At 36.2% G+C, this 12,519-nt stretch overlaps 1 protein-coding gene across 1 annotated transcript; it reads right to left on the reverse strand.

Moving 5' to 3' along the window:
- Nucleotides 1-318: 318 nt before the first annotated feature.
- Nucleotides 319-11,175, reverse strand: LOC141640014 (histone-lysine N-methyltransferase family member SUVH2-like). The gene is made up of 2 exons (XM_074448976.1): nt 8,827-11,175; nt 319-688 (listed from the first exon to the last, which is right to left on the reverse strand). Exon 1 carries the CDS (start codon nt 10,776-10,778, stop codon nt 8,901-8,903), a length of 1,878 nt encoding a protein of 625 aa, XP_074305077.1. The 5' UTR covers nt 10,779-11,175; the 3' UTR covers nt 319-688; nt 8,827-8,900.
- Between the last annotated feature and the right edge of the window lie 1,344 nt (nt 11,176-12,519).

Genomic DNA, 12,519 nt, shown 5'->3' on the forward strand with positions numbered 1-12,519 from the left:
TTACTTTTTATAATATAAGTTGTAACTAAGAAAATATACTATTAATAAAAAATAATAAAATAATATCATTAGTTTATGCTAAAAAAGTTTCATTAAAAGCATTCTATAACAGTTTAAAAAAGTACAGTAAATGTTTATATATACCCTCTTTGTAGGGAGTAGTAGATGACTAGTAGTAGTATTTTCTTATGGAAGCAGTCAATAATGAATGCATACCTGACAGTCAATCAAGGGTAATAAAATTATAGAAAGCCACGTCATTGAAATTCAGATCATCCCTGCCTAAAAAGAGTAAAGATCACGCAGATGAGAAGAAACTCCCAAACTGTACAAGATTCTTATGCAATTTCATCATCAGGTATATACAATGTCAATAAGTTACAAAACAAGTTTCACTATTTGGAATTTGGAATTCGGAATTCAAACTCAAAGGGCAGCTACGTCAACAAGAACCATCCTGACCGATAACTAAATTTCTCTAAACTATCTACTCTTACACTTCTCAATTGCCCTTTGCAATTTTGAATTCTTCCAAACATCCAAAATAATAAAGCTTGCTTTTAATTCAATCAACATTCAACAAGCCACTCCGCAGTGAACCAATACCAGGTCAACTAACTCCACAACCTTCCATGGCAGTCCAATGAAATTGTCGCACGACCCAAAAGCTCTAAACAAGCTGCTACGTCTGCATTGAAGACAAACTATTTATTAATTACTCATGATTGATATTTGACAGGGTAAGAATAACCACCATGTTCATAAACAAACAATCAACATTGAATATAACATTCTACCCTGGTGGCTGCTACGTAGCTATTAGTACTACTACAGGGATCATGTTGTAAAAAGGCTTAAATAGTAAGCATGCCCACAAGCATAGATTCAGATTACACACATAAATGCAGACATTAGCAGCAATAATTCAGGGGTCCTTTGGTTGCAATCTGGCTGAAGAGGAAGAATATTTACACAGCATAAAACTCTATAGTGCCCGAGTAGGTGTCAATGTACCATATACAGAGAATTTTTTCCTGTGTTAAAACGCGCACCCTTTGATAGTCATGTTACAAAAATAAAAGGAATGCTTGTAACACAGATCACTTTAACAAGTCATTTGATGCTCAAAAACCCTGGAAAAAAACAAGGAATCAAGTTATCAGTTTTCCCGCGAAATCAATGCAACAACTTGCCTTTTCATCATTTCTTCATCATCACTCAAAATCCGAGGTAACTGAGCTCCTTATATGCCTGAATCACATATGCATTGATAGATAAGTTCAGACTTCAGACACCTTAAAAGTCTGAGCACAGAGTGTTGGGGCTACCTTCTAGTAGGAGCTGCCCAGCTACACCTCCGAAGTTACCTACTGCAAACTGATGTCAGTTACACACTACGTCTAATCTCCCCAACATAATTTGGAAAAGCACTATTATCTCATTGCCTAAAGGCTCCACCTACAGTGGGGTAAGGAAGTTGCATAATGAAAATTTCGGGATGCGAAATCTCCAGCATGTACTACTCTCCATGCTACCCAAATGAGATGCATCAATAAAACCATAGCAGCAAACAGTACCCTTCTCTGTGCTGTTCCATTCTCATCATGTTTTGCAATCCCAATCCATGAATATGATGTAGACTCTCACACAGTGAACAGAGCCTATGTCATGAGCCTCCTTGATTGCCCATAGACACTGTGCAGTCAATATTTCAGAGAATCTTCAGGCTGCAAGAACAAAACTTGCATGGCACTAGTGCCTTCATATGTCTGAAGGTCTATATGTGAATGTCAATGACTCCATATTTTCTACACACTATCAAATTAAAATTCATGTGACCCATGATCCCAAGCAGGCAAGCACTTGTACGAAGTCAGTCAAGAACACTTACACTCATTGTGTTCTCAGAGAGGTAATATATCCAGGGATGACAAACATCACAAGTCCCGATACTTGATGCTACCAGAGCAATCGAGTCAGTTAATTATGCGACCAGCCCCATTATTGCAGACGAAACGAAGAGTTTTCTTATATGGCGAACGTAAATTGCTCCTTCAACACATTAAAAGAAACACCCTGTCTAATCCTCTCATCTGTAAATGTCAAAATCATGTAGAATAAAATCCAGTCAGTCTGAGTCAGCAACTCTAAGAAGTTAATAAAATCCAGTCAGTCAGCAACTCTAAGAAGTTGCTATCCTAGATCATGTCAATAATATGCAAGTTACTACATGATCTAGGAAATTATTAACCTAGATCATGGCAAATAAATTGCAGTATTAGACGTGATCGCCGTAAAGTTCGTATATCGCGGTAGCGTATTATGAAGTGGTTGGCCTTGTAACGGCCAATATCTATGTTAGAAAGAGCAAAAGCTTTCGTTCTGTTTATCTGTTTTGAGGATGAATAAATAGCATCTCTATGTCAGATACAAGCCTAAAACAGAATGAACGCATAATGTTGTGAAAATCTAAATAAGAATAAATGTCTAATAAGTTCCAAAATATCTGATATTAGGCCGATATTTGACCGACAGGATCGTCTTTGATCTATTACTTGGCCAATACAAGGCAGTTGGTACTGCCGCCTTCACCACTTCGTCATATTATTATGATATTGTCCGCTTTGGGCCAAGCCCGCACAGATTTGCTTTTGGGCTCCTTCTCAAAAGGCCTCACACTAATAGAGTGGTGGGTCTCTTATAAAGAAGGCAAGACTTCGGTTACTACCACAACCCTCCCCTCAAACCCAAGGACCACCACACCATTGCTCTCCCCTAAGTCCCCTCCAATGATTTTTCCACCACACCATTGCTCTCCCCTAAGTCCCCTCCAATGATAATCTGTCCATCTTGCACCACCATTATCACCTAGGAGGACCCTTCGACACAAGGCACCACCACAAATCTACAATCACAAGTCCACTACTTTGGGCTCCACCACACACTGGACCGGTTCGGCTCTAATCTGATACCACTGATGGGATTGCCGCCGCCACCACTCCGTCACATTAGTTAATAATGTCCGGTTTGGCAAGCCCGCACTGATTTGTTTATGCGCTATGTCCCAAAAGGACTCGTACCAGTGGAGTGATGGTCTCTTATAAACAAGGCAAAAATCTTCTATTTTTCCAATGTGGGACTTTGGTTGCTATCCGAGAAAAGGCTAATAAAACCCACTAACTTATATGATCAATGTCAAAACAAGTCGCGATAAACCGTAAGATTGGACGCAGCACCGTATTAAAGTACGCAACCATGCAATCGTGACCAACACCGCAATTTGATGTCATGGTTGGCAGTATTAAATAAACGTGATACACGAATTCCTTATGATAATACACTAGACAGTTAGATAGATTTATCATTAGAAACATTAGTATTCCTTAAATTCTAAGAACGTCACGCTTTAAGACTGATCGAGGAATAGGCTACCGTAGCCTAATCTCTGGAATTGCACTACAAATGTGGCCGGTACTACTTAATAATGCGGTCGTGGTGCCTTTCAAAACCTTAGTAACTCGGTCACTATTCGATGTCACACATCATATGTAATATTATGCTCTTTATAACCCTGGAGAATATTTCAAGTTTACTTTAGAAGGTTAATGATTTTGACATCACCAAAACTACTATATTCGTTATAAGCTTTAGTGAGACATCCATCACCACGACAATGTAGAGAACTTGACGACATTATAAAAGCTATAACAATCTTCCATTTCCAATGAAGGTGCCAAGCTAATGCTCACTAGTCTTTGGCTTTGTAGTAGAATGGAGTAAAGTGGCGATCTTCTCTACTACTATTTGTCATTCTTATATAATTTGATTAAGTCAGTCTATACTATTCTTGATGCCATTTTCAGAACGCTGTCTCCAGAGCACCCCCTCTATGTTTTCGAGTAAAGTAGCAGACCCCCTCTAGTCTGCCTTAATTGGAAGTATTTTAGCAAATGTGGAAATGTTAATTGTTGTATTATTAATGCTAGAATAACTCAAGTTTGGAATGTTTTTGATTTGAAACCGACAGGTGCCAACAAGTCATAAAGATTAAACACTCTAGAAAATTAGTTTCGTTCAGTCATCACCGGAAGGCTATTCCATAGAAAGAAGTCAGCAAACATGATTGCTACTTCGTAGCAAACTACAAGTGACCACAAAGTATCAAACAATATAGCAAAACAGAAACACAAGAAATTTAGACACTCAACAGATATCATAATGTAAATAGCACTCAAAAACCAATGTAGTGGATTCTTTTTTTGATTGGAGTACACTTAGAGTTTAGAGAATTGACTTCTTTTGTTACAAAAAAAAAAAAAAAAAAAAAAAAAAAAAAAAAATATATATATATATATATATATATATATATATATATATATATATATATATATATATATATATATATATATAGTAATAAGATCATCTAAGTCCACCTCTTACATTTGAGTCCATAAGTCCTCCTTATAGCCATTGGATGAGGAAGATGGAGGGTTGAGATTGGAAGCAAAAAAAGGATGATTAATGCCTAATAAAACACTCCCCCTCTCTACTTTACTAATCCATACTAATCAAATATTAATCCACTATATAACCTTTATTTTTCCACCAACTTCTCTCTCATTCACACAATTCACTTTCTACTCCTCTCTAAAACCCAAATTAATTCCAAACCCAAATAATACTCTCATCCTAACAAACCCAAATAATTCAAAATCTAAAAAATAAAAAAAATTCCCTCCATATTACTCTCCCACCCACCACCACCGGCCCCACTACCGACCACCACCCTCACCCTCCATCCCAACACCACCCAGCCTCACCTCCTCACGGCCACATCCACAACCCCGACACCCACAACCCGACACCACCCTCACGCCACCACCACACACACCAAATCCGCCGCCCACCAAACTCCACCACAAAGCCGACACCCCCAGATCGCCACCACCACACACACTGTCACCCCTCCTCTGACCCACCCACTGCCACACCGCCTCACGCCACACCCCACGCTCACCTCCGCACCTCACGCCACACCACTGCACGCCGCACGCCACCATCATCCCCCACCACCACCACGTCTGCCACCAACCTCCTCCTTCCTCTTTTTCTCCTTACCTCTCCTTCCTCTCTCAGATCTGCCGTCTTCCTCCTCCCTCCTATGCCGCGGCTGCCGCCACCACACACTCCTCCTTTTCTTTTTCTTTTTTTCCAGATTTGGAGGTTGGTTGTGATGGTGGTGGGAGAGTTGGTGGTTGTTTGTGTTTTATTTTTGTAGATGTCGTTCCTTTTTACATTTGTAGTTGTCGCATTTTTTTTTTTTTTTTCAAATTTAATAGTTTTGTTATTTATTTTGTTAGATGTTGGGTGTTGGTGTGTGCGCGCTAGTTTCAAATATTGTCTTGTTTTTTTTAAAAATCCCGTCTTGTTTAAATTTATTATGTTATCGTTTTTTTAGATCTCGTTTTTATGTATAGTATTATTTTTTTCAGATTTTCTTTACAAATTTCATTTTTTTAAATGTTACTTTTATTTTAATGTTAGATCTATAATATTTTGATTTTAATATTAAATCTACTAAATATGAAATATTTTCTTTATATTTTTTTTCTTAGTTCTTATTTTTATTTTGTGAAATATTTTTATTTTAGTTTTAGATGTACTAAATAGATCTAAGATTATTTTTTGATTTTAATCTTAGATATATTTAAAATATAGTCTTATTTTTAAGGTATTACACTTTTTTATTAAAATTACACTTTTTTTTGCTAGAATAACACTTTTTTCGGCTAAAATAACACTTTTTTCTGCTAGAATAACACTTTTTTCGACTAAAATTACACTTTTTCTGCTAAAATTACATTTTTTGTTGTTGTTAGAATTACACCTTTTTCTGTTAAAATCACACTTTTCTCCATTAAAATTACACTTTTTCTGTTAAAATTATACTTTTTTTTGCTAGAATAACACTTTTTTCGGCTAAAATTACACTTTTTGTTGTTAGAATTACACTTTTTTCTGTTAAAATTACACTTTCTTTTGCTAGAATAACACTTTTTTGGCTAAAATTACACTTTTTGTTGTTAGAATTACACTTTTTTCTGTTAAAATTATATTTTTTTTTGCTAGAATAACACTTTTTTCGGCTAAAATTACACTTTTTGTTGTTAGAATTACATTTTTTGTTGTTAGAATTACAGTTTTTTCTGTTAGAATTACACTTACCTCTATTGGACTAATGTTACACTCTCAATGGACTTGGTTATATTCTCATTGGACTAATGTTACATTCTCAATGGACTAAAATTACATTCTCGTGGATTTGGAATTACACTTTTCGGACTAAAATTACACTTTTTTGGACTAGAATTACATTCTCCTTGACTAAAAATAACAATCTCATTGGACTGAAATTACACTTACCTGGACTAAAATAACACTTTTTGTCATTAAAATAACACTCGTAAAATGCTAAATTACAATAACTTGTGATAAAATTACAAAAATTCAAAATATTATTCGTTAAAATCACTCGGAAAAGATTGAAGTTAAACTTGTAAAACGCTAAATTCTCGAAAATATTCCTTAAAATTACACTTTTTGCTGTTAGAATTACACTCGTAAAATCCTAAAATGTCGAAAACTTGTCTCGAAAAAAAAAAAAAAAAACGAAACAATTCGAAAACTTGTCTCGAAAAAAAAAACGAAAAAAACCGAAACAGAAAAATGTTAACAAAATTTTCATAAACTTTGAAGTATAAGACAAAATATGGTGTTAATTGTGTATGATAATGAATTAGTGAATGTATTATTAAAACTAGAGAGAGAAGTGAATTAATTAGTGTTAAGTGTGTTTTTTGCTTTCAATCTCAACCTTCCACTATGCATGATCCAAGGGTTGTGGGAGGGACTTATGGACTCAAAAAAAAAAAAAGGGACTTAGAAGAACTTGACACTATATATATATATATATATATAAAAGAGGAAATTTGAATTCATAAAATCCGAACAAGATCTTTCTAATGTTGGTTCCAAAAAGACAAGATGTTCGAAGGTTGTGGTTAGAGGCCTACATAATTGCCCAACAAGCTACTAATTAAGGAATAGCTCTGAAACAGACAATTAGTACGATCTCAAACTGTTTTGTCACATTAATATTTTTTTTCGTTAAGTCGTTTTAACATTTGGGCACAAGAATTGAGAATATTGATATAGATAGAACATTTATTAGCTGATAATCATTCCTTCAAAACAGTAAATATGTAGAGTTTCCTCCTCCCTATTGGCCTATTTACTCCTATTCTCTCTCCTAATTCAACCCCCTTTCTAATTTCTCCCAACTCCTCCTATATACAGACAATACAGTAATATGAGGTCCTTAGGTAGAGGAAATGTTGTTGCATTATTTAAAATGTTTTTGACATTAAATTTGATAGGGAACGGTAGAAAATTTAAAGCTGCGGAGGAAACAAAAGCTGTCATGTGTCAATGCATGGAGATAGTTGAACGAATGGCTTAAGAAAAAAAAAATCAAAAATGCTAAAATGAATTGTAAAGAAAATATAGGGTGTACAAAGAAGAAAAAAATCTTAGTTAAGCACATCACAAATGCCTAAGCAAAGCTCCTAAACGTCATTTATGTCTTCGTTTGAAATGTGAGAATAATAATTGCAATCAACCTCATTTAATACTTCATTGTAGAATTTTAACTTTAACTATGGGATAGTAATCTTCACAAGTTTGATTCCCAAGCTACTTTCAGACTCATGGAACAACTAAAGAGTTGGACAAACAATGATTGTTGATATAGTAACGGAAAAGTAACTTGGTTCTCCACCTGTCCACTAGTACCTGTACTACTTCTCCACCGTAGTATGTCAGGCTATACTAATTGGAAATTTGACTAAACTTCTAATGATTTTGTCTCACAATGCCACATCCCAAATACACTATTACTAAGCCTTAAAAGAGAACAAATACTTGCACTTTTCGATCACAGAGGATGAGGAGAATGATTAACCAAATGCAGTTCATGCACCTCAACTAAAAAGTGGTTCTTCCTTGTTCAATTTCTATTTTTGAACATTTATTTTATTGGCTCAAGAGTACAAGTCACTTAATAAAGAAGGTAAAGTAGCAACAAAAATGTCAATCAAATTAACAGTAATTAAGGATCAGATATTCACAATCCTAAAACCGCCAAAGCCAGTAACAGCAAGATCCACCACAGTCCCACATTAGTAATGACTGCCAGAAGTGGTGGTTACCAATTCATTAAAGGGGAGAAACTGAACGAAATCAAAAACGTTATTTAAAAAACTAATAAACAACAGAATGACCAATATTGATATAGAGCCCAGTTAAAAGCTGCCATCAACAGAATGCTGTCACACGAACTCATAATCAACTGAACAACATTAGTTCACAAAACTGAATCCAAGAACAGATAAGCAGAAACAATGGCAAGGTAAATAACTTGAGCATAATATTCCATGTAATATTCTGTGGTTCCAAAAATATAAACAAACTTCCATCGCCTAACAAAGATGCGCGAATTACATCGAGACTACAGGAACCAGAACTTTGGTATGGAAACTGATACACAATACACATTACTATATAGTCTGAGAACCAATTATCTCGCAAATACGAAAAAAACTGTGACAAGTAAATCAGAAGTTTGGTAAAAAAAATGGTATAATATCTGACTAGGAGAGTTGATAAGCAAGTTTGATGAACCTGAACTGTGGGCAACCTCCTACTAGAACCCTAGTAAAAGGGAACTGCAGAGCATGTGATATAAAGGCAGTAAAAGAAAAAGGTTACCTCTCTGCCGTCATATCCTTAAATGTCATCAACTGCACAAAATTGAAAGGTAGGGCAGTATAACGACGACTTTTCTAGTTGCATATTGAGAGCTTCCCGGTGTACTCATCAGCTACTCCATAATCAAGGCTAAGTTCCCGCAATGGGGGGATGTTTTCCATAGCAAATAACATAAGATGAGGAAATAAGATGTTGTTATGATCATACAGCACAAACTGCACCATCACATTGGGACTAGTGCTGTGGCTAATGTAGCAAGCAACATTTCTCATGCTTGATACATCCATAGCGAAATCCAATGGCGGAATAGAGGGATATGTAGGTTTAACATAATCTGGATACACCTGAGATAAATCTCCCCATTCCCCCCATTTTTCAGCGAACCGACCAGGATAAATTAGAGTATCTCCATTCATGGTGAAAAGTTGTGCCTGTTCTCTTGTAAGAACGACACCCGTATACTCACAAATAAAAGCACCAGAAGGTATCAATTCCAAAGTTCGAACTCCCCAACCTGTGTCCCTGGACCTAAATACTTCCAAGCTATTCTTCAGCCCTTTTTGACTCACACGATTGCGACAGTTGGGCGGGCAACTACAGTAATTGCCACATTCAAATATCAACGGTTTCCCTCTCAACAGAAACCCGTTGTGATCATAAGCAATCTCACCCCCATTCTTCATTCCACACAAACATCCACTGACACAACTAGTGACACAATCACACCCCATATTGCCCCCTCCATAAACAAAGGGTGGGAAAACAGTTCTCGAAAGATAATTATAGTACAATGGCTCCTTATCCGTATCAATGTCATTAAACACAAAAACGGGCATGTTATCCTTTTTCATGGACAGGTCAAGGGTCAAATATCCCTGAGGTCGGAGCTCAAAAGGTCTAGTCCTCAAATTATGAGCAAATTTCAAGGATGTACTACCCATTTGAGGCTGACCTTCAACTCTGACAAGTTTATACTTATAAACACCAAAACCAGACTTACCGACATCAAACCAAGACTCAACAACCTTATACAAACCGTCATAAACATAAATCTTATAAGTAAGGCTGCCCTCATATTTCAAACCCCTAATAACCCTAATCTCAATACCATAATGCATACTTCTCTCTAAAGCTAAATTACCTCCTTCCAATTTTTGGTGGTTGTTCATCCTGTGAAACTTGTCCTGCCCACCATGACCTGTATAAACCAAAACATCCCCGGAATCCTCATCATCCTCATAACCACCCGAAACGACAATGCTGGTTGCAATGGGTTCGCCATTGGAGCTCTCGCTGGATGGGAGGTAATCAATACCAGCCTGGCTCTGGCCATGTAGCCCAACAACACAGAGTTCCATCCTGAAATAAAACAAGTCACCAATGTAGACACCAGGAACCGAACCCACAATTCTCTTATCCATATTCAACCACAACCCTCTTTCCCTCATGATAGTTGCAGCCTTCAAATCACCCCTGGCCCGCCTCCCAGAACCGTCCCACACGGAATCCGAGGTTGAATATATTCGTAAAGCGTCGTACAGCATCCTAGTTCGTCTCACAATATCTCTGAAGTGCCTTTGGTCTTCTACGCTCAAGTTGGTAACCCGTACCAGCTCGTTGGACCGCTTTTGTCGGCGGTTTGGGGACACAACAACAGCAGAAACACGGTTCTCCTCTGTTGCAACCGGAACAATGGCGCCGGTTTCTGAGTTAAGGACATCGACGTCCCCCAGGCGCTCCATTCTCTGCGCAAATGCAGAACGGAACATCTCGGAAATCCGGTTGAATTCCGAGTAGACATTTGAGTTATCAGGCGGTTGGGATGGTGGGGAACTTGGAATTAATTCCAGTTCATCGTCAATGGGCTCGGGTTTGACTCGAATAGGCGTGGGCGACAAAGTAGTTGGGTCCGGATGAAGGTTTAGGTCTTGCAACGGGACTAATGAACCCATGAATGTGTTATTTTTTCTGGTGAAACTAAAATGTAAGTGAGTTTTTAGGAGCAAGAAAATGGGTGTGTCAACTGTCAAAGACTCAAGCGTACACACACTCTCACACTCACACGCCGGGTGCGCGCCCAAGTTAGCGGCTGCTGATTCCTCGTCACAATAAAAAAAAGTTAGGGTTGTATGATGCTGTTTCAGGTAGTTTTTCTCAGTTTCAGTATCATTAATGCTGAGAAAAGGGAGGAAGATATCAAGTGAATTAAAAGTTCTAACCTTTGGAAGATGAATACTACTGCTGAAATTCGGCTTTTAATTTAAATTTTTATCTTAGGACCACATACAAGAAATGAGGGATGATAGGGGAATTATATAAAAACAAGGGATGATATATAGGAGACTAAAATTGGGGGAATTATATAAAAACAATTTTTTTTTGTATCAAATGAGATCTGATTTCCACCAGATCTATTGATTGTTCATCCTCGTCATTTTAAAAGAATTATTTTAAAAGAATAAGAGATCTTCAAAATTATTCAGCCTAAATAAATTAGCCTAAAATTGAATTTATTATATCATATCTATATTTAGGTTAAATTATACTCCCTCCATCAATCCTCTCCACTGCCACCCCCTTTCCCATCATTCTTTAATTTCCATAAACCCTAATTTTATCTACCCCAATTTTATCGACATCTACCTAACTTGATACAAAAATATCATTGTGTGACTAAAGAATTTAGAATTAGGAATTATTACTTAATTAATATGAAAATTTAGATTATAATTGAGTAATTTGGGTGAGAATTAATTATTTTTTTAGAGGAAGAGAGGAGAGATTTTTTTTAACAAGGACTTGAAGTGAATTTTTTTTTAAGAAAAAGTCTGTTAAAGAGTAAAACTCGTACTTGAAAGAGCAATAGCGTTAAAAAAGGGGGAGAAAGTAAGGTAAGGAAAGAAAAGTTAGGCGGGGTATGTAATTGTGGGTTGGTAATTGGGGTATGTAATGATATTTTGTGTAACCAAATGGTTATAAGGATAACTTGGTAATGTTGCGGACTAAATAAGGAATGTTATCTTTGGTGTGGTACGTCCATTTATAGTAAGTGTTACCTTTAATGTGGTATGGAGTGAGTACAACAAACAATTCTATTCCATTTGAAAAGAATAATATTTTTTTCAATTCACATAAACGTATTGATAGGATATTCTGATTTTGTTACATAAATAAATTAAATTGCACTAAGTATACGTAATTATGTATATTGTGTAGAGATATTTTACTATTATTATTATCTTTTTAAAATTAAACATGATGGTCACGAACACTTTTTTTTACAAATATTTTCTTTTTTGATATCAATTCATTAATAAATTGTCAAACGACACTTACAAAATACAGTTATAATAAAAAAAAATATATATATATATATATATAATAGAAGGCAAAGGACAAACTCCTCATGTAAAACTGAGGATATCAAAATATGATATGATAATTTGGTCCGTCCTTGTATTGCTCTCTTCATGTATCTGGGGATCCTTCGTTTGATTCATTGATGGAGAAAATTTACCTTTTATCGGCACCATAGATCATCGGGGATAGCGTGTATCCATTGTAGAGTCGTATGACAAATCATCAACAAACCACTCTTATCTATTTTTCCCATAAAACAAAACCCTAGAAAGATATAAAGAACATGAAAAAAAAACTCCGGAAATGGAGCGAAACAAACGGATCTCGCCAAAA

Source organism: Silene latifolia, unplaced genomic scaffold (assembly GCF_048544455.1).
Source record: "Silene latifolia isolate original U9 population unplaced genomic scaffold, ASM4854445v1 scaffold_70, whole genome shotgun sequence".
NCBI lineage: Eukaryota > Viridiplantae > Streptophyta > Magnoliopsida > Caryophyllales > Caryophyllaceae > Silene > Silene latifolia.

What these genes read in the sequence shown, in the direction of transcription:
- LOC141640014 (XM_074448976.1), bottom strand. Translation starts at nt 10,778, where the DNA reads ATGGGTTCATTAGTCCCGTTGCAAGACCTAAACCTTCATCCGGACCCA.